Below are 23,721 nucleotides of genomic sequence, written 5' to 3' on the forward strand. Positions count from 1 at the left end.
TAGAAAAACCTATATAACCTGGATTTTCTGCCTACATCATTGCTCACACTCCCAACGGACCTCATCTCTTTCTACTCATTTCCTGCTTCCCATAGTCCAGCTACACTGGTCTTTTTACTCACACCCAAACATGACAGGCAGGTCTAAGCGCCTTTGTATTAGCTGTTTCCTCTGCCTGGAATTCTTTCCCCAGATTTCAGAGGTCAGCCTGCTGTCCCTCATCTCCACCACACATCCTTCAATTATTGCTCAAATTCCATTTCATCAGTGAAGGTGTCATCTCTTCTCCCAGCAACCCTACCTCTTTCCCTGTTTTACTGTTTTCCACAATCCTTTTCACTGCCTGACATACTATATATCTTTTTTTAAATTTGTCATCCATGTCCTGCTAGTAAAATGTAAGTTCCATAGGTTTTTTCTTTTCTTTTCATGACAGCTTTATGCATTTCTGTGTTCCCAGTTCCTAGAACAATTCCTGCAAAGAATTAGGTAAATATGCTTGAATTAATGGATGAATAGTTAAAAGGACAGTGGTTTTAGGGATAGCTAAGGTTCAAGATCCAGTTCTGCCACTTACTATTGATGTAACTTTACTTCTTCAAAAGCTGTATTTACTGCATTTGTAAAGTGGGAATAATAATGTGCATGTTGCCTCCAAAGTCATATAGTATATTATTGCTACATTGGAATGGCCTGAACAGCAACACGTGCAGACCCTCATAGGACTATTGAAAAGAATAGTTGGGATATTTTAGAGTGGCAGTTTAGTAATAGCTTCCAGTTACTGAGTGACTGGTATTTTCAAAGAATTATACTAATAATTTTGCATATGTTATCTCAATTGATATATAAAGGACACTGTTAGTAGGAGGAACTATCTCTGTTTTACCCTTAGAAAAACTGGAGGTCAGGGAACTTAGATAACTTACTTATAGTCATAAGCAAAGGGGCCAGATTCTAGTCCAACTCTGTCTTGATCCCAAACCCCTTGCTCTTTCCAGTATGTCAGGCCACTTCTGACATCTAAGATTGCTAGTAATGTTCTCCCTATATGGCCCCATTCTGGGTTGCCTGTCTTTTCCTTAGGTAGTGGTTCTTGTTAGGGTATTTATGCTTGTTTTCATTTTTTTTATTAGACTAGGAAATGGATTGGAATTTGAGGCATAATATAGGTGGTTTCTGCAGAGACCAAGAGACTTGCTAGCCAGAGCCAGGGAGCCCCAGATTTTCCTGTGGCTGCCGAAACCAAAGCAGCCTGACCAACCGGTGTTACTACTGATGCCTCCCTGATGTTTAACGTTGGCCTTCATAGCACTTAAAACCCAGCTGGGTGATAAGGAAAGGTTGCTTGTGTGTTTTAATAATTGAAAGATGAGAGGTAGAGGGAAAGGAGGGATTTACTTCGTGCTATTAATTCTACAGTCAACGCCTGAAGAATGAAGTTCCACTGTGGCACTCATTCTAAAGGGTTGACAGGAACCAATGCCCACTTCTGTCAGTAAGAATGGTGACCAGGTAATAGGGGTAAACCTGGGATGTTTTCTTTTTATCTTTCCCCATTAAGTTGCAATTAATTCTTTAACTCACTGACGTTGCCAAGAAAAGTTGGCTCTCATTTCCACCTCATATTAAAATTTAATATCACATTAAAGTGCACTGTGCAGTACCCCCTGATGCCAGTAAGCAGTTACAGTTGAGACCAATACTTCGCTTTGATGGCAGAGTCACAAGGTCAACAAAAGGAGAGAGATCAAAAAAGTGTCCTCTTACCTGCTGTGCTCACGAGGAAAGGGAAAATATGACTTCAAAATCATAGTGCTCTATCACATTTGCATGTTTTATGCCCTGATCTTGGTCATTTCAAATTCACATTATATGTTCCATCAGGAAAAATAATGATATTAATGAGTTAGAAGTTTCTTATGTATTATATATATTTCTTTCATGTTCTCAATTTATATTATATTTAATACCTTCTAGCACATTTCCCTTGACCACTAATATAATACACACATACATATATCTATTAATATTTAAAATGGTGATTTAATGAAATACATATTAGACTAGTACTAATTTTAAAAGTTGGTAGCAGGATTTCAGACTTATATATGTAATGCATTAATTTAAATAGACAATCATAGTCATTTTTCTCTGCAGCGCAAGCCCTCATTGTTTTTATCTCATTCGGGGACTGGTACCTAGATAATATATTTTACCCATCAGAAAGCCTTAATTCATTGATTTTTCACTTAGATGATAATATGTACATTTTCAATTAATGAAAAGGTACTTATTAAGTGCTTTTCGTGTAGGAAACTGCTGGACACTCTATAGATCAATTTAAATAAACCAAGCCCTAGCTCACTCTTAAAATTTCACACTGAACATTAAGGCAAATGGATAGAAAGGAGATTCAAGAGGGCAGACTTAAAAGAAACAATACATAACAAAATGAGGCAAATTAAAACCGAAGTGCTGTACCTATTGATCAGAGTAGCAGAGCTGGGTGAGGACAAATCAAGGGAAGTCTTTTATATGATTTCTGCATGATAGATGCAATGTACAATTTCAGGAACTATTTGCATTAAGAAGGAATTATAAAATTTGGTGATCTGTTTGAGTGGGAATATTAGTCATTACATTTTGTTGGCCAAAAAAAAAGGTACAAAGATGGGTTTAAGGTGTAAAGATGAATTTGATTTAACATAGATATCTATTAGTATAATTATTATAAATACATACATTAATGAATGGTTTTTGACTCTCGCTGTACATGAAAATCATCTGAGGTACTTTTACAGAGTATTCATGCCTGACCCACTGTCATCCTGAGACTTATTAAATCAGAATCTCTGAAAGACTGACCCTGGGCTTTGGTTTATGAAAAAAGTCTCCCCAAGTGATTCTACTGTACAGTTGGAGTTGAGGACCATTGGGTGCATCCATTTCTAATACTTTCAAGATATAAATGTGTTCTGTATATTTCTAGGTAAGAATGAACCCCATCTACCTGAAGCTGATGTTTCTCTTTTGAAGCTAATTTCCTGTTGGAGAGACCAGTCTGTGCAGGTATGACACAGCGCATGTTCTTGATTATGGAAGAGCTTATTGCTGCTGTGGTTCATTCTTCCTCCCCTTTGCTTGAACGTACGAGTGAGTAGGTGTGCTTGTCCTCACACAATGTCCTCCCAGGGCATTTCACTGAACCGGGTTAATGCAGAGACTAATAATGAAGGGGAAAGTGAAAAATAATATATACAAGGGTGCACCAAGTTAGGGGGTCTGAATGGAGGAAACTAAGGACGAGATGTTCATGGGATCAGTAACTTACTACTCATTGAAATTTCAGTTTGTGGCACAATTGTCTATTATTTTATTTTAAAATGTCCCTAGGCTTAGGAATTTGGTAAGTGTAATTAGAAATTCTTTTTCTATTTTGAGAGTACTTCATTTATAAGCTAATTTAGAGGGCTGGTTTCAATGCCCGATTGAAGTCTTTTCTTTTTTCAGTCCTAAGAGTGGATAGCTTTGTACATACAAAAAAATATCTGTGCATTGATTAGATGGGTACTTATTGGAACTTAGTTCTTCATGAGCTTAATGCATATCAAATTTGCAAGACAAGAATAGCAGTAACAACAATTAAAAATGGCTATTTTGGGTACATGAAAACAAAAGAAAATTATCTCAGAATGAACTATGGGGGTTGACACTATAAAACCAAGTAAACACAACTGAAATGGTTATTGAAATGTGGCCATGGGGGATTACCATGGCCAACAAGTTCTATATGATTTGCGCTTAGCCTAACCTCTTTGCTCATCATTTTCCCTCCTATTTTTGCCATACTGAGCATCTTTATATTTCCAGAACATACAAAGCTCGTTTCTACCTTAGGTCATTACTGTTCTCTTGAGCTGGAATTTTCATTTTTCCATTTATCATTTGCTCAAAAGTCAACTTCTTAGAGAGGTCTACCCTGATCACTCCATCTAATAGTGCCACCTCCCCCTCACCAACCCCATGCCTCCAGCCACCATCACATTACCCAGTTTTATTTTCTTTTTTGTGTGCTGTTTTTAATGGAGATTATACTTTTATTTTTTAATATATTTGTATTATTTCAGATAGGAAGAGAGAGGGAGAGGGAGAGAGAGATAGAAACATCAATGATAAGAGAAAATCATTGATCAGCTGCCTTCTACACACCCCACGCTGGGATAGAGCCTGCAACCTGGGCATGTGCACTGACCAGGAATAGAACCGTGACCTCTGGGTTCATAGGTCAATGCTCTGTCACTGAACCATGCTGGCCAGGCTTTATTTTTTTTTGCTTGCTTATCTTCTGTTCCCTCACTGTTATATTCAGCTTGCTGAGAGCAGGGGCTTGGTCTCACTCACCCCTCTCTGACCAGTGCCCAGAAAAGCAGTAGTGACAATAGCCAATCAATAAATAATGAATGAATGAATGAATGAATGAATAGCTATGCAAAAGCCTCTGTGATAATCAAATGGACATCAGTACATGTTGACTTTACCAGCATATTATTGATAAAGGAGTCTATCTATTAAAGGTGCGATTTTTTTTTTTCCTACTAGCCAATGAATTCCACAATGGGGAAAAATCCTTAAGAAAATGAATTCAACAGAACATTTATCCTGAATTGCTCTAACTAAAGATCTTTTGTAGTTGTTAATTTCACTTTCAGATAAGTTTTAATGTTGTTTGGACATGCTTGGACTAGTGGATCTTTAAGGTTCTATGATACTATGACCTTGTGCAAAATGCTGGGAGCAGGTAAAAATATTACCAGAGCATTTATGACTCACACTATAGGAAGTCCAAGCTTCACAGTTTGCCTTTCATCTCTGCCACTAGACTGATGAATGACTCTGGAAGATAGGGTTAACTTGATTATTTTCCTCATGTGTAAAGTAGGAATGATAATTTTTGCAAGTATCCATTTAAATGCTTCAATAAGCAGTCCTCCAATTACTAATAAAGCTGTTCATTTAAGCAGTTTGTCAAATCATGTTAACTTGAATCTACTTTTCAATGTATTTTAGAATCACTAGGTGGGAATGGAATGCTTTAGTAAAATAGAGCAAAATCCTACTTCAGAAGTTGAATGTGGCAGGGGAGGGGGGAATCCATTAAGGGATCAAGTAAGAAGGAATATATTTTTCAGATGAATAAGTTTGTCTGGAAATTGTCTCTTTTGCTTCTCACACAAGAAACATACCCATATTTTATCCCTACTATCTATACAATTTATCTTCTTGGAATAGGGCTGGAAAAGCAGCTGCAAGGTTTTGGGGTTGCTAATTTGCATGTTTCTGAAGCTGCACTGACATACTTGGGATTTTCTAATTGAACTCCAGTGAGTGAAATATGACATCAACACCTCTAAGGCAGAGGTGCTGTGACTTTTTTCAGGAGATGCTGCAAAGTCTAGTGTGAGCCAGCTATTGGAAAAATGCTTTTATACCAGAAAATCCGGACATTGGAACTATAAGCAGGCCTTGGGGGGCTCTTATGAGTCTTTATAACATTCTGTGCTATTTCACTTGGCTGTTTCAAGGTCTTAGTAAAAAAACATTAAAATTTTTAGCTTGCCTATGGCACTGTAATACTTCTAGTAATAAGTATATGGCCCAGATTTGTGGCTATCTCTTTCCAGCCAATGGATTAGTAAACCTTATTTTAAATCACTGCACAGTCCCTCATAAGAGTTTAATACTTTGCATATCTATTTGCAGAGAAACTTGCATTCAGAAGACAGCTTGATACCCTAGTGCTTTCAATTCTAGCTGTTTATTAAAATCAGAAATACTGTATAAATTTTACATTTTGGGGCATAAATTTTATCCCTACTATCTTAAAATTTATCTACTATACTTATAGAGAAGCTGAAGTATTGATAGTTAGAAAGTACCAGTAAATTCTACTTTCCACAGTTTATATTTTTAAAGTGTTCAGGATCTATTTCAATTCCATTAGTATTTATTTAGTGCCCACTGTATACCAGATACAGTGATAATGTTATTTTAACCTGCTTATAAGCTGTATAGTTTCTCTGAATTGGAACCATGTTTTATTGACTTCACACTGAGCATCAAGTGTATATTTTGAGTTTGTCTCCAGCTAGGTGTATGCCATTCAGTATTCACTTTTAAGTTTTGTGGCTCTGAGTATCCTATTCATTATGAGTAATATGTTTCCTTTTGTTATTTTTACTTCCTCTTGTTTTCAATGATACTATTATTAATTCTTTTAATATGTGTTTGTAGTGACAAATATGTAAAAAAAAAAACCAAAATTCAACAGTTAAGAAATGTGGTCATGATATATAAATCCAATAATTAGAAATGTTAGATGAAATTACATACACCCTTATAAGTTTTTAAGAAAGAATATTGATCCTGGTTGTTATAGACTGTTGTATCCAGTGGGATAGAGGACTTTCTAAGTCACAGTTGTGGTGTTCCTAGAGATGATAATGATCACAGTGAGAGGCAGCCATACTTCCATGGGGCATATGGCCAAACTGCTCATTCGGAGGGGTAGGCCATAATCTGGATGGACCATGGGTCTGAGGATGTCCTCCAATAGCCTTCTGAATTACAGTTATGGACTGAAGAAAGTTCCACACAGGATTCTGTGATTGGAGGCTCTCATTCTAGCCTCTCTCGGTATCATAGACTTTGTCTCATAAGTGGGGACATGAAGTCCCAGAGTAGCACCCGCACTTGTCAAAGGTTGCATTTGTAGTTACTGTCATAGTTGGATCAGAAGCCCAGGCTTTCTCATTTTTTATTTAGAGCTCTTTTTACCACATCATCCATGTCTTGTAATCAGTGCTATCAAATAAAATGTGTGACAAAATTAAAATAAAATTCATTGATATGGAATTGTTCATGAATAATTAATATAGTTTGGTCCACTATATGGCACACATAAATAAGCATAGATCACCTATATTGTGGTATAGAGTGTATGCTAGCAAACATTATTTCAAATAGTTAATATAATATCACATATTATAACATGTAGATATTAATATCATGATTCACTAGTATCTTGATTTGTAGACCTGTTAGATTCATGATATGCAATAACTGACACAGTGTTGAGAATCTCATCACGTGATATGCATGAGTGAGCATTATGTACCTGTACTGTGACAGGCAGTACGACAGTGTTGGTAGACATGATATAGTAAAATCACTTCACTCATTATCCTTCTTTTTTCACAAGCTAACCAAGCATTTGAGTGTGAGCATTTGAATGAACAAGAACAGAGGAGCAATCAGTGATCAGGAAACTTCTGATACTTTTAGGAAGCTTCCCATATTGGAAGGTCAAGGGCCCAGGTCCTTCTGCCACAGTCGCTTAGTAAGCATCTGCCATCAGCAACAGCTCTCTGAGTGTCCCTGGAGCCTAAAAGTCTCATTCGCGGTCATGCCACATAAAAGAGACTAAATAAATATTTAGATGAATACATGTTCTGTTTTTGGCATCAGCCTCTCTCCATCACCCCAGTGTTGCCCGAAAGCCCACGCCCCAGGCATTGTAAGAGCAGACTGGGGATAATGCAGAGGGGGCAGTGGCAGTTGTGGAACCTGAGTCGTTGGAGGGCAGGTTTTAGAGGAGAAAGGAGCAGGCATTGGGTGGTGGCTATGTGAAAGGTTTAACTGTCAGCCAGAGAAGGATAACAGGAAGGTATCCCAAGTTCACCTAGATCAGCAGTGCCCTTCATTTTTCCCTCACTTATTCAGCACTTGGCTTTCCTTGAATTTGACCTAACACCTAGACTGTATCTCATTTCTTTCCAGAAAGAGGCTAAGGTACACCAGCTTTTTACTCAGGGATGGGGGGAAGAACCTTGGCACAAGATATGCAAAAAGGACAGAGGAACAAAGCTCAGAAGACCTGTCTATCAAGTCTGTGTAGAACTTGGGATGTCATATACCATATTATTTATTTTGAAAATGAACATAGTGGATTAGGTGCCCTGGGACAAGTATTCCCTCATCCCCTCCAGTCAACCACATGTCCTTGAGTGGGCATGTACAATAATGGGAAATTGCACCTTGCAGTATTTTGATCTATATACAGCCATGTGCATATACACAGAGTTTAGTAAGATTTATTATTTAAGGCTTGTCTTTAACTTTCTGTATTAAACCTAGTTTAAATCACGTGTTTTTAGCTAAATAGTGCTTTAGAGCTAGACATTGTTTGAGGAACTACACTTGTCTTTAAGAGCATTATGACATATTCAAATTAATTTCCTTTATTTCCTTTATTTTCCAGTGAAAATATCTTAAGAGAAGGAATTCAAAACTCCTTTCAACTTTCCTGTATAGTATTTTGCATTTACAAAAGATCAGTGGGATGGTTTGGGTGCCAATTCTTAGTATCTGCATTTTAGTTATTTCAGATGCTAATCCTAGTGGAATGGTACATTGCAATTTATGTGAAACCTTCCTAATCGAAATTTCAGGCTTTGGGTTTTGTGCAAAACAAATTATTATTATTTGTAATAATACAAAATATAATTTCTATGGAAACCCAAACTTAACAGGTAACTGAAGCAATACAAGCTGTTCTCTTGGCGGAAGTTCAACAGCACATGAAGACCTTGAGAAAGACACCAGTCAACAGTGAACCAGGGTCCATGAATGAGAACGGTAACTACCAGATGATGCAGATCCAGCCAAAGATGGAATGCATGGAGGAACTAGAGTTACAGTGTATTACAGACAGTTTGTCTCTGCAAAGTAAGTGCAAAATTTATTGGCATGCTCTTTCATCAGGATTTTTTCTACTACTTAGAACTTCTTGAGAATATGAGTTCACAATATATCATTTCTGCAAAAACCAAGCCAAGTGCCCTGTATCTGACCTGTTCTGCCATCAATTTCCTCTTATAATTGTCAGATTTTAAAGAACTTCTAAATTCTATTATAATCAGTAAATATTTTCAAAAACAAAAAACTATATTATTTATAAAAAATGTTTTGAAATTAAGTGATTAAAAATGAAAACAGGATTAATAGTAATAGCTTAATGGGATATACAGTATAAGAATACCTCATCATAATGGGTCCTAAGTTTGTTTTCATTTGCTACCACGATAGTACCCATGTGCCAGATTTTTTCTTTTCTGGGAATAAGAGACATAATAGAAACTAAAATTAAACTGGTTTATAGTTGGTCCGCTTGATTTTATAACACATTTTATCATTATAACTTTATAATGATAATGTTTATGGCTTATGGCAAGCAAATGAATCTAAATTTCTGCTGTAAAACATTAACTCATTTTTCAGTCATTAGCTGTGACTTAAAAAAAAGAAGTAAAAAACAGTTAAAAATAAGTGCAAATTTGATTTTCAAATTTATTAGTAAGTTTTTGATGAAAAAAATTGATTTATAATATGACGAAATTATATTTTTGTCAGGAAAACATGTTACAAATTTACATGTTTCAGGTTGTTTAAAATGGTTAGGTACTCAAAAAAGAGATTTTATTTATTAAAATGTTGCTATAGTTAAAATGTTTAAATCTTAGAAGAGATATCATTTTTGGGGGGTAAGGGAGAGAAATCAACCAAAGGACTTGTATGCATGCATATAAGCCTAACCAATGGACACAGACAACAGGGGGGTGAGGGCATGCGTGAGGGGGGTGGGGGGGTTTGTGGGGATAAGGACACACATGTAATACTTTAATCAATAAAGAAAAAATACATTACATTTTTTCTTCTTACTATTTTTATAAGATACTGATTGGAGAGCACTTTGTAGTGAAAGAAGATACATAGCAGAAAAAAAGCTTCTTCAGTGAAGGCCCAAAATCAAAATAGAATATTTCCTGATACCAACACAGTTACTGAGGATGGAAAATCCAATAATTAATTTGATAAATCTCAGTCGTGATCTCAAGTCATTTGTTTGTTAGTTGACCAGAAATTAGCTTCAATTAACTGATAAATTCACCCACTCGAAGGAGCTCCTTTTTTATTACATCACATAATTGTAGTTGTGTGACACATTTCAAGCAAGAAGCATAAAAATCCCTTTTAAATTAATTTTCAATTACTATGTTTGAGTTTTCAATTCATTTGGAGAGGCACCATTAATAGGTTTCTTCCAACTCTCCAAACACAGCTAATGTCATTCATTATGTGTAAATGCTCCTTAGGTGGCATTTCTGTGCCTTATTCCTAATCATGAGTGTCTAACTTATCCATTGGCCCAAAGACCTGTTTTCTAGGTGAGAAATTCATTGCAGGAAATCAAGGTGAAACTTCTGATGAGTTTTGTTGTCACATGAGTTACCCATTATTTGAAGTTTCACTAAGGCCCTGTTCTGTCCCCAGTTAATTATTGGGTATAAGAACTATCTTATCTAATAAAGAGGTAATATGCAAATTGACCATCACTCCAACACACAAGATGGCCACCACCATGTGGTCAAAGATGGCCACCCCCATATGGACACCAGATGGCCACCACAGATGGCTGGCAGAGGAGGGCAGTTGTGGGCGATCAGGCCAGCAGGGAAGGGCAATTAGGGGGGACCCAGACTGCAGGGGAGGGCAGTTAGGGGGGACCCAGCCTGCAGGGGAGGACAGTTGGGGGGCGATCAGGCCTGCAGGGGAGGGCAGTTAAGGGTGACCAGGCCTGAAAGGGAGGGCAGTTGGGAGGGACCAGGCCATCAGAAAACGGCTGTTGGGGGGGACCAGGCCTGAAAGGGAGGGCAGTTGGGAGGGACCAGGCCTGCAGGGGAGGGCAGTTGGGGGGGACCAGGCTGGCAGGAGAGGGCAGTTAGGGGCAATCGAACTGGCAGGGGAGCAGTTAGGCATCAATCAGGCTGGCAGGGGAGTGGTTAGGGGGTAAAAAGGCTGGCAGGCAGACGCGGTTAGGGGCAATCAGGCAGGCAGGTGAGCTGTTGGGAGCCAGAAGTCCTGGATTGTGAGAGGGATGACCCAGATTGGAGAGGGTGCATGCTGGGCTGAGGGACACCCCCCCCCCCCGCTCTGTGCATGAATTTCGTGCACCAGGCCTCTAGTTAATACTATAAAATGTAATCTTACTGTGACTAGAGACACCCAGAATTCATGTTAGATATTAACTATCTTTAAATGGAATGAGCTTTGCTAATGTTAAAAGAAAATTTAGGGTTTGTTTGTGATAAGAATTGGAACACAAAAATATTACAATTTATATGTTGTATATATTGGTAGATGAATGTTACAATATTTTAACTAAAAATATATATACTCAAAAAATGCTGAGAATATTTTTTTTGGGGGGAAATGCTGCCTGTAGGAAAATATTCGCTGCAATTACAAGTAAATCAGAAACATATAACATGCATTGAAGAGGAAAATTTCCAAGTAATATTATATTTATATTAACACTACCTATTCAGAGAAGCTTAGAAAAATGAGAGGAAAAATTTTAGACTTTTATTACAGTAGTATGTATTGCATTACTTGATGAAATTTTAATATATATATATAAACTATTTTATTTATTTCAAATGTCTTGACTCAAAGGTTATGGAGATGGTGTGGTACTCTTCATCAGTGCGATTATTCCTCAAATTTTGTAGACAGTTACTTAGGCAGAATGTCCTTGAAACATCTATTATTTTACCAAATATTATTATAATAAATGGTTTGTGTCATTTAATTTTATCAGGTTCTTGTTCACTTGTCATCTGTGAGCTCCCCTCCACACCCTTTTAAAATTATTTTTTCTTTTTAATTGAATTTTTTATTCTTTTTTGGTTACTTGATGCATCCTCTTTGTTAATCATTTGGAAAGTAAGAGATGATGGTTTTATGATGCACAGATACTCAAAAACTCCTTTTATGCCAGGTCATAGTATATTTGGTTTATTAGTATAATAGTAATGTAGCAATAATAGATATAGAAAAAATAGTAATAACAACAATTATTGTATTCTTAGTACATTCCAACACAATTATAAATGTTCTCTCACTTTTTTCCTTTGATTCAGACATAATTCACATGAACCTTAAGTCTGTCTTCAACATTTGAGTCATCTGTGTAATCAATTTTACAGTTTTTAAATGTCCATTTTCATGGAAATGAAGTTTTTAAAGTACAGCTGAAAGAAACTACTCTCTGAGAAAGAGAGATCCTGAGAAATTGCCCCTGCAATTTTGTTATTTGACACACTAATTATATATCTCCCTCATATACATGAAATAAATAATATTTGAAAATAAGTCCATTACCATACCAGGTATCTTGAATGCCACCAGAAGTGTATATCTTGTACCTTGAGATATGCTTTCTTTTATTATCCTATTTTTTTTCAATGAATAAAACTGGGATTTAAAAAAGGGTGGGTACCTTGTCTACAGTAAAAAAAATTACTGAAAACATGGATGCATATTCTCTTAAACACTGTGTTCTTGTCCAGTAAACTGCATTTTCCACACTGGCAGCTTGAAGGAAATTTGCTCTAAATCAGCTCAATCTGAAAATTGAATAATTTATTGAGTGGTTTTCTTAGATTTTTATTCCTCTCTCATAAATCATACTTTCTATTACCAAAGAAAATGCAGAGTGTTCAATCGCTGCCCTCTCAGCCCATATAATTAAGAAAATCACCAGATTTTTAAAAAACTATTTGTACGTGAGATGCATCTAGAAAGCAGTGGAAATGAGTGAAATGAAAATTGAAGCATAATGTGTTTGAACTTTATAATTCCGTTTCTTGTTTATTTTCAGTGTTTTCATTTCTTACATTTCACAACACGTATTTTATTTGAGGTTTTAATATTTGTCTATTGGTATTTTATGGGAGAGTGGTGGATTTTATCTGAGTTTACTTTTTTATAATGATTACTTTGCTATCTTCCTTAAATCTCTTTATTAAGAATTATATAACTAACACTCACATATGAGGCTAAGATTCATTGATTTAAAAATAGTACTGTTTCCTATTATTAAAATACATTTGAAAGTTCTTTTCCTTTATTTTTTGAATGTTATTTGGATCAGTTTAAACAAGTGCTCTAAATTGTTCCATTAAATAAATTGGTTTAAATAGAAATGGAGGCTTTGCAGATAAAGCTGTCACCTGAAATTATTGGCTGAATTTAAATTCACATTAAACTGTAGTTGTGAAGATCATGCATCAAATATGGGTATTGCAAATAATCTTTATTAGATGCACCATTTTCAAAGACTTATCTACAGAATTAAATAATGAAAATGCTGCTCTTTGTTTATAGTAAATCAAGGAAATAAACATTGATTCAACAGAAAAGTTTTGTGATCCTGGTGGCCGATAGCAAAGGGACTGGCTTGGGATGGTCTTCCTTTGCCTGCTGAATTTCTCAGAAGGAAATCTGTCTAGTTGTTAAAAGGCTTTGAAATACAGTTGACTACTTCACAGGGACAACGCTTTTTTGACTGTCTTTATAGTAAATGCATCTTCTACCGCCCTCTGTGAGGTCTTCAGGCTAAGTGAGAATACCAAGACTTTCTTCTTTCTGGCCACAGAAGTCATTTAGGAAAGGTCTGTGTGATATAAGTGAGCAAGCAGCAGAAAGGTAATAGTGGGGGGCACATCATAGAAGGCCTTGGTTGTCATAGTGAGATCCTAGGTTTTTCTCTCTGAGATGGGAAACCATTTGAGCAGACAAATGGCACACATTTCAATGGAATCACATTGTCTGAGGTTGAGGGTCCAAGGACAGAAGCAGGGAGACCAGGTGGGAGCCATTATACTAATCTTGAAGATGGCAGCCTGGTTCAAATATGGTAGCCTGGATGAAGAAGAAAAAGGTGATCAGACTCCAAATGTATTTTGAAGGTAGAACTGACAGTATTTGCTGATGGGGTGAGTATGGAGGAGTGAAATGAAAATCTATATTTAGATTATTTCAAATAAAAAGTATTTGATCCAAGATGGACCCTGTTGTTCTGACTTGATTTGGTAGTGCAGTGTTGCATATGGTATTCCAGGTATGCTGAAGGAAGAGTGGAAAACCCACTCCACACTCCCAACTGCCCCTGCTGTGTTCAGTTTCAAGTGTCCCTGCTTAGATGACTTCTAGTATTAACTAACCCTCAGAAAATGGACAAGAGTTTCCTGCCAAGAAACTATGGATAGAAGACAATACTAATAATGCAAGCTTAAGCAAATAAGATGTAAATTACATTGGCAAACTTATCTTAAGCTATGTCAGATGTGTGTGTGTGTCTGCGTGTGTGTGTGATACTCTTGAAATTTCTACTTTCGTGTATATTTTATAATTAGACATAATTTTGAAATACAAATAGTGTGTATGTTGTTTGTAAACAAATGTATATATTGATGGTGCATGCTTCAGAGCTCTTCCTTATTGTTTTCTGCAAGAAAGTGTCCCAACCACAGCCTTTGGGTGGATTGAGCTAAGTAGGCAGATGTGATAAGCTTTTGGTTATGTGGAGCTGGTAACTTCATAGTCTATATTGCACACTGTTCTATCCCTAAAACTTTTTAAAAAGTATTTATGCATAACTCCTCTGTATCACTTGTCTCTGTCTCTCTGCACTGATCCAAGAGTCAGGGATACCACAGAGAATGAATTGGAAATCTTCAGTGGAAGACACAAACTAGTATCAGGTAACCATAGAAGCATGTCAGAGAGCCCAGAAGAGGCTGCAGCAGCACTTCAAAGAGGGACCTAACTCAGTCTTTGGAATCAAGGAGGCTTCTTGGGAAAAAGAGATGCCTAATCAAAATCCTGAAATATGAATATGATTTAGCCGTGCAAAAAGTTGGAGGTGGAGAAGGTAGCTATTTGCGAAGACCAGAGAAGCCATCTATGCTCTTTTCTTCCTCCCAAGAATTACCTGATTAACACATGCCTGAAAGGGAAACTTGGACATTAGAGAGAAACCTATGACTTGAATTTCCTCTCTGGGACACACCTGTGTCCTCTTTGAACCTGGCTGTGCAAGCGCTGCTCTTTTCCTAACGCTCAGCCTTCCAGAATAATGATAATGATAACGGGAATGACAGTAAGAGCTTACACTGATAGGGCTTAGTATGTTCTAAGTGCCTTACTTAACTTTTTTTTAAAAATATATTTTATTAATTTTTTACAGAGAGGAAGAGAGAGGAGAGGGATAGAGAGCTAGAAACATCGATGAGAGAGAAACATCAATCAGCTGCCTCCTGCACACCCCCCACTGGGGATGTGCCCGCAACCAAGGTACGTGCCCTTGACCGGAATCGAACCTTAGACCTTTCAGTCCGCAGGCCGACGCTCTATCCACTGAGCCAAACCGGTTTCGGCTGCCTTACTTAAATTAAAGCATTTGATCCAAGCAACAATTTTGTGGAGAGAGGTAATATTGTCGTGCCCATTTTATTGATGAGAAAATAGGTAAAAGAAGTGAAGAAACTTGCACAGAGTCTTACTACCAACAGAGCCAGGAGTTAACTCCAGGCATTCTGGTTTCAGTATCTGGATTCTTTGTAACTATCAGGCACTGCATCCCAATTAACCGTTTAACCTTCACTACTTCTTAATTCAGCAAATATCTGCCAGTGTCTCCTCTATCATAGTTACAGAGATAGGTATTACCCATGTTTAGATTAAGAGGCAGCACAAACTGAGATATTTGGCATAACCACACAGGAAAGATTGTCTTAAAGAAGTTAGTCAGCAAATATCAAATACCTAATTTCTACTAAACTATAAGCTATTCCACTAAAAATGTACTTAATACTAAAGATTTTTATTTGGAATATAAATTTAGATAATTACAAGTTTCAGTGGTTAAAAGAATGTTTTACAACTGGGAGCTGGAAATGCCAACTGGTAGATGGTAGAAATGAAGAAGACCTGGCATATATATTAAAGGGGTTAATGGTTAGCACTGTGCAAGGAAGAGATGAGGAAATTTAAATTTTATTATTTGCATTAATTTGAATCATGTACTAGACAATCTTACTCAAATATCAAGGTATTCATATTAGGTAAAGACAAATTTATGTATGGTAAGCAAATAAATTATTGAGCACCTAGAATACATTCATACACTTCAAAAAACACTGTTTGTCATTTGAGTTTAATATACGTCCTATTTTATTTTTAGCTCCTCATAAAATTGATGGAGAAATCTCATCATTTCCCTTATCCTCCATATAAATTCCTCTCAACTTCTCCACTGCCTCTGCCCTCTCTGTATCATCTGAAAGATCACATTGCCTTAGAGAGACTGATAGAGTTCACCGCTCTTTTTCCAAAAGTAGTTTCACCTTTCACAGAGATTGAGATTGATGATTTTCATCTTGGCATATGAAGAACTTGAGTATTTCATCGTCTTTTTTCCTCCTGAGCAATCAGCATGCCAACCTGGCCCGATTGCACAGAGACCGCAGCATCAAGGGATTGAGTTAAATATTTCCTTGGTAACAGTTGTGCAGGCAGCACGTATTGATTATCGTCTGCATACCCATTTAAATGTATTGACAAAGAAAAAGTGATCTAGATTCTGTCGCTGAAATCAATGTGTTTTGTGCTATTGTTCTCCCACGCTGAGACTGGCCTCCCAATACTGACCCCTCAAGGACAAGGGTCGGGTCTATTTATCTTTTTTTCCTCCCATCACCTAGGATGGTTCTTCACCCTGTAGCTGGTAATAAGTGTTTATTGAGTGGATGGATGAATGGAAGGACTGGGGGAAGGCTTGTACTAAAGATTCAGTTAACTCCTAATTAGTAAGAGAAAGAGGAGACAAGGAAAATCAGCTGATTGCTTTTCTTTAGCAGCCAGATATCGTCTGGAATATAAACTAAAATTGTGCTTCCTAAGCATCCTCACCTTAGGCTCACATGGAACATACACAGCAGGCTCACACACACACAAAAAAATTAAACATACACACATGAATGAATCTCATTTGTAACCATCCAGAACACGGCTCTTTGCTGATGGCTGATTACTAGTATTTGGCTCTTCCCTCCTCATTTTGTCATGATCTGGTTTCAGTCTGTGTTTAGAGAGCCCAAGCCTTGCCTTAAACTTGTCTTTGCATTCTTATTCAGCTGCAGCTTCTCATGGAAATATTTAAGGAGCTGCTACGTCAAACACTATTTCCTCAGCATCTAGACTTCTGGCTCATTCCTGATCTCTTGCAGCCAGGACCCCTTAGGCTGCAAACCTGGGGCCCTCTTTACAACCCAGCTCACTGGGTCAACCTCCTCCCCATGGACTCCTTTCCTACTTCTGAGCCTGGGACTTTGTGTGATATTAGTTCCTCCCTAAAATGCAATTCCATTAGATGGTATGGATATGCATTCCTCATTCTGGAAACAATTTTGGTATGACAATATTCCTTGAGAGGAAAAGCAGGGATTTAGTCAGCTTTATATTCTCTGCAAATAGCACTGTGTCTGGCACATGGAAAGGCAATTGCTAGAAATGGTAGCTAAAGGAAAAATTATCCAGTTGTCCCCATGGCATTGCAATGTCTCATTCCATCAGAATGCCTTTCACCTTGCTGGCAGGAGCCTTATTTTTCCATATCAAAATATTGGCCCAATTTTTAGTCTTAGAACAATTTGAATAACTTCAAAACAGCTATTATTAAGGGCTTACTATGAATAAGGATCAATACAACATGGGGAAATTTTTTATTACATCACGTTCTACACTTCTTACATATCATTCTAAAATATTACTTATCAGGCATGCTAATTGTTTGTTTATTTGCCTTTTCTCACCATTTCTCTGAACTCCTTCAGGGCGAAAATGGGAACATATTAATCTTATGCTCCTAGCAGCTAATGAACCACGTGGCTCATGATGGGTGCTCATTAAATGTTTGCTGCCTGGTAAGCGAATGGATGATAAATGATGGTGACAGACATGCATCAAAGAATTCTGATCTTAGGCAGAAGGAAAGAAATGCTAAGTAACATGTTAATGGTCTGTAGGTAGGAAGAGAATGAAAAAAAAAAAGATTATTATAGGGATGTTGATTTTCTTCTAAAGTGTTAATCCAAAGGCAGTACTACAAATTTATCTGTTTAGTTCAGGAGCAATTTATCTGTATAGAGAGCCACCAGGAAAAAATAATGCTGATGTTTTAAGGCAAAAAAAAAAAAAAAAAAAGGCAAAGACTTGATTTTCAATCCCTGTGAATAAGTTTTAAGAAATGAAGACCGTTCAAAGAAGAGTTGTTAGTTGTTTTTTTCTTTTACCTGTTACAGGTGAACATGGGCCCTTTATTTATATCTGTGCAGGAGCACCCAGCCAGGCAGTCCTGCTAAGCTGGGACAATGTAAGAGCACACCTTAATAGCTGACTAAACATAAGCATGGTCATTGTGAACACTCTATCAGCTTCTTAGGTTTCTTGTCATACAAATGAGGTCGGTCTTGGTATTTCAGAAAAATTAAGTGTAGTGTTTCTCAGCTCTTCTCAATCTCAGCACTGACTTTATAGTCACTATTTATCATCCTAAAATAAAATTCTGGAGTAATACAACTTATCTACACACATAATTTACATGAAATTGAAAGGGAAAAAACAAAGAGTAAGTAATTTATAATAATAGGTGTCTCAGTAGATAACAGCTTGGACATGACTGTACTAAAGGATATAAAAAAATGCTGACAAGGACACATCCCATTGTGAGAGGACAACAGTTACCACTGCATATCCCTGCGCATGTGTGGGGGTGCTGTTTGTGACACAGGTGAGCAGATGGATTTTCACGGTAAAATTCTAGACAACAGCAGCAGCAAACTATGGCCATTCCTTAATATACAGGGTTAGTGGTCTTCCTAGAAAATTCAGGGTATATTAAACACCTTGAACTATTCTTCCGTGTAAAATAAAGTCAGATTCTGGGCGCAGGGAATTACAAACAGAGCTTTCACTTCCACGGTTGGACAGTGGACTATTTGGAAACCATGTGAAATATCAGGACAATTATTCATTGTCAAGGACTGTGCTGAGCATTACGGGACATCTGGCAATTCTGTTCTAAATGCCAATAAGTGTCTCCAGCATCATTGGGGAAACCAAATGTCCCTTGCCTCAGCAGTTTCCAACGCCTTCCCCTAGGGGGCAGTACCAACCCTGCTGAGTAGCGCTTATTTCAGGAAAGGGATTGTGTATGTTCTGAGGCCTTTATTTGTTTCTGTCTCTCTTCCCTTTTAAAAGTGCACATTTGGAAATGAAACCAAATGAGTAACCTTCAGCTAGCTCAGGAAGGTCCTTCCCTAACTCCCTGTATTCGTTCCATCTGTGTTGATTATATTTTGATTGCAGTATTTCCCAGGCTATGCAGTAAATCACTGGATCGCAGTTCTGTCTCCTCCATTAAAATAAATAAATTTTTTTTAAAAAAGGCTTCTTGTCCTATTTTCTCACTTTCACCTTTGGCCTGGGCCTAACATAGAGTCAATTTTGTTGGCTGATTAAATAAACAGTGCATGAACTACTAAGTCTTCTCCAAGGAAGCCATCAAAGAAAACTCCAAAATTTACAATTGAAATGAAATTATTTTACAAAACAGAACAAATACAGCACATCTTATAATTTAAAAATTAAGAAGTGATGACCTATTTCCTAATCTGTGAAATGGGGTAACTGGGAATGAGGGAAAAGGGTGGAAAGTGTTACACAAGTAGTTTCATTAATAATTGGGAACAGAACAAAACCTTTGGCTTAGCACATGCTAATTTCTGATACATTTTATCCTTAACGTTCAGTAGCCTATTAGTACTTAAAATATATTGAAGTTATTTTTGAGAAGTTCATAATACCCTTTGACATAATAAGGTACACCTCTCAGTGTGTCTGCAGCAGAGCAGGGAATTACCAACCTGACAGACCATCTAGCTGGTGGGGCCACCCAGCAGTCTTCTTTTGAATATGTTATATGTTAGAATTCTTTTCTCATGCTCTCTATTGCGAATCTGAGAAGAATATGATATTGTTGCTACTTTCTAAAAGTAGAGTCCTGTAATGAGGCCACAGGGCAGTATGAGATGTTAAAGTTCACTTTGCTGTGGAAGCCTGGAGAGCCACTCGTTGCCAGGGGTGATTTCTGGAGGCTTCATGCAGGTGCAGACATTCACGTGGGCTTGGAGAAGAATGTGGCAGACGTGGAGAGATGCACTGCTGAAATCACTCTGCAAGAAAGAACTACTGGCCCAGCTGTGAGGAGGGTGGCTGGCTGACAGCCTCCAGCTGTTGGCACCTCCGGGATCCACCCCCGCATTGGAGCAGAGTTCAGACACTTCTTAGGATAATGACTGAGCAAGGTGGTGGTGCAGGGCCTGCCTTACTATTTCTGGTTTATACAAACCCCCAATAGCTGATTTTGTTCTGGAGTTTTCATTGGGCTGATAGAGACTTTATCAGGTCTGCATAGTGAATCGAAAGCTCCTTACTTGATTCTGCTTTTGCCCTTTTTCTTTCTCAGGTGTTACTCCCAATACACCCTTTGCATTTCTAACTCCATCTTAACACCTGTATCTGGTGTTACAGCTGACACCAATGGGAAAGAGCTTGTTGTGAGGAGCATATTTCAGGCAAAAGGAATGGTTGAGGACAGACATAGGGACATGCAGTGTCTTCTGGTCAGGAAATGAGGATAAGTTTGGTGTGGGCAGCGTATAGGAAGAGAGGATACTCCTCCAGTCTGGATCCAGAAGGGGAGACACCTAGAAGGTAAAGGCTTTGGTGGGCTTTTTTTCCTGAAAGATAATGGGAATCATTATTAATTCCTTTAAAAAGAAAAATGAGTCCTTTCCAGTGCAAAGTAGGGAGTTAGTAAAGCAGGAGATACAAAGAACCCCTTGTGTCCAAATTTTGTCAGAGTATTTCTCTGTTTAGTATTTTGCTTGTAAAGCAATACTTTTTTTTCCTTTATTTTTATTGCTAAGTTATTTAAATAGATTATCAGTGCTTCTGTCCCTCATGGAGAAAGTACCTTCACATTACATAGAGGAGTGGGGGTTTTGCTTTCTTGCGTTTAGGCCAGACAACACTGAATGTTCTTCAGAATCATCAGTGTTGCTGTGGTTCTGGGTGCTAACTTGAAATATATGTGGCCATTATCTCAATCTCCCAAATCAGTTCTTAAACTTTTCCCAGCTTGTATGCACTAATATTTGGTCTGACTTCTTAATTTCCTTTGGATACTTTTCTATCACTTACCATTTATTGACAAGGTTAGTTTTTACCCATCCTGTGTGTTGTATGTGTGTGTTGTTTGTTTTTACTGAAACATTAAGATCAGGCTTATTAAGTATTTGCTATTAGCTATTTTCCAGGACTATAATATACTAGAGGCCCGGTGCATGAAATTAGTGCACGGGGGGGGGGGGAGGTGTACACCTCAGCCCAGCCTGCACCCTCTCCAATATGGGACCCTTCGAGGGATGTCCGACTGCCCGTTTAGGCCCGATTCCAGTAGGACATCCCTCTCACAATCCAGGACTGCTTGCTCCCAACTGCTCGCCTGCTTGCCTTCCTGATTGCCCCTAACCGCTTCTGCCTGCCAGCCTGATCACCCTCTAACCACTCCCCTGGAGCCTGATTGATGCCTAACTGCTCCCCTGCCAGCCTGATTGATGTCTAACTGCTCGCCTGCCAGCCTGTTTGCCCCTAACTGCCCTCCCCTGCAGGCCTGGTCACCCCTAACTGCCCTCCCCTGAAGGCAGGGTCACCCCTAATTGCCCTCCCCTGCAGGCCTGGTCCCCCCAACTTCTCTCCCCTGCAGGCCTGGGTCCTCCCCAACTGCCCTTCCCTGCAGGCCTGGTCACCCCCAACTTCCCTCCCCTGCCGGCCTGGTCACCCCTAACTGCCCTCCCCTGCAGGCTTGATTGCCCCCAACTGCCCTCCCTTGCAGGCCTGGTTTCTCCCAACTACCTTCCCCTGATGGCCTCATCACCCACAACTGCCCTCCCTTGCAGGCCTGGTCCCTCCCAACTGCCCTCCCCTGCTGGCCATCTTGTGGTGGCCATCTTGTGTCCACATGGGGGCAGGATCTTTGACCACATGGGGGCAGCCATCTTGTGTGTTGGAATGATGGTCAATTTGCATATTACTCTTTTATTAGATAGGATAGAGGCCTGGTGTATGGGTGGGGGCCAGCTGGTTTGCCCTGAAGGGTGTCCTGAATCAGGGTGGGGGTTCCCTTGGGGCGTGGGGTGGCCTGGGTGAGGGACCTGTGGTGGTTTGCAGGCCGGCCACGCCCCCTGGTGACCCAAGTGGAGGCCCTGGTATCTGGGATTTATTTATCTTCTATAATTGAAACTTTGTATCCTTGAGGAGAGGCCAAAGCAGGCCAGGGCTGCAGAAGCTTGGCTTCCTCCATTGCCGGGGGCAACTCAAGCCTCCTGCTCTCTCCAGCTCTGTGGCTACCGCCATTTTTGTTGGGATTTATTTATCCTCTATAATTGAAACTTTGTAGCCTTGAGTGGAGGCCTGAGCCGGTCAGGGTGTGCAGGAAGCTTGGCTCCCTGCATTGTTGGGGAAACCCAAGCCTCCTGCTCGCTCCGGGGCCACAGCCATCTTGGTTGGGTTAATTTGCATACTTGCTCCTGATTGGCTGGTGGGTGTGATTTGTGGGTGTAGCAGAGTTATGGTTAATTTGCATATTACTCTTTTATTAGATAGGATTATTTCTCTTTAACACTTAAGAAAAATCTTGACTTAATTGAGTTTTAGCATAGCAAGGTAACTTTGAAATGTGCTTTTCTGTGTGTTTATATTAATATCAATGAATGATTTCAAAGGTTAAACTTTTGATCTATCTCATCGAGTCATCTACTTCAGTCTAGAGTCATTACATCACCTGCTTCCCTTATGCCATTGATTTATGCTTCCTTCAGGCTATTGAGTTTGAGCATTATCATTTATTTTTTAATATGACATCCCCTGCACTATGAAACAGTATTTCAGAAGGTAATGGCAAAATACCTGTAACACAGTGTAGAATTGCCTGCTCACCTGTGTTAATCAGTAACCTAGTCATTAACATTGGTCTGGGATTCTCATTAGACTGAAAGGGAATGAAAGGTTTTAATCAGTCGTTTTTTTCTGTAGTAAAGATGGTCAGGGGAATCTCTGGATAATAGTACTCAGATACCATAATCTATGTACTTAAAAGTGGGATGCAAAGGAGTTTTTCAAATTATCTTAGGGATTTCATATTCCAAGCTCTCCCAAATAGCTAACATCTACTCAAAATGTACTTTGAAGAAATGGCCATTTCGGGACCCTGGAAATATCTATTTGAACATTATTTTCAGAAAGTAGAAAAAAAATATTAGGGGGATTATTTTCAAACTAGAGGCCCGATGCACAAAATTCATGCAAGGGGCTTGCCCCCCTCCCCCTGACACACACACACACTGCAGTGGCTTCATCGGCAAGGTCGTCGGTCTAATTAGCATATTATGCTTTTATTATTATAGATGATCCTTTTCTAGTAGTTACATAACATTTTTTAAACAGATTTCTTCTTTTGGTATGTCTTTTTATTTCTCTTTGAAAATATTAAATGAAGTGAGCCCTTGCCAGTTTCTTTGAGAGAAAAACTAGGACACGATAGACTTAAGTACCTTTACTATATTGATATGACTTGTTGGAAAATGGCCTTAGACTAGATTGCATGCTCCTAGTTGCTACTCTCAGATTCTTTTA

At 38.5% G+C, this 23,721-nt stretch overlaps 1 protein-coding gene across 1 annotated transcript in view; it reads left to right on the plus strand.

Annotated features, from left to right (window-relative positions):
• Positions 1-23,721, plus strand: part of WDR72 (WD repeat domain 72) — a gene marked incomplete at its 5' end in the record, with an annotated part of 204,347 nt that overhangs the window by 100,009 nt on the left and 80,617 nt on the right. Inside the window, 2 exons of the mRNA XM_080641930.1 lie at positions 2,993-3,072; positions 8,592-8,787. Of these exons, the coding sequence (XP_080498056.1) occupies positions 2,993-3,072; positions 8,592-8,787 (276 nt within the window). The remainder of the gene's footprint in view (positions 1-2,992; positions 3,073-8,591; positions 8,788-23,721) is intronic.

The sequence above is a fragment of the Plecotus auritus genome (assembly GCF_963455305.1).
Source record: "Plecotus auritus genome assembly, chromosome: 1".
Taxonomy (NCBI): domain Eukaryota; kingdom Metazoa; phylum Chordata; class Mammalia; order Chiroptera; family Vespertilionidae; genus Plecotus; species Plecotus auritus.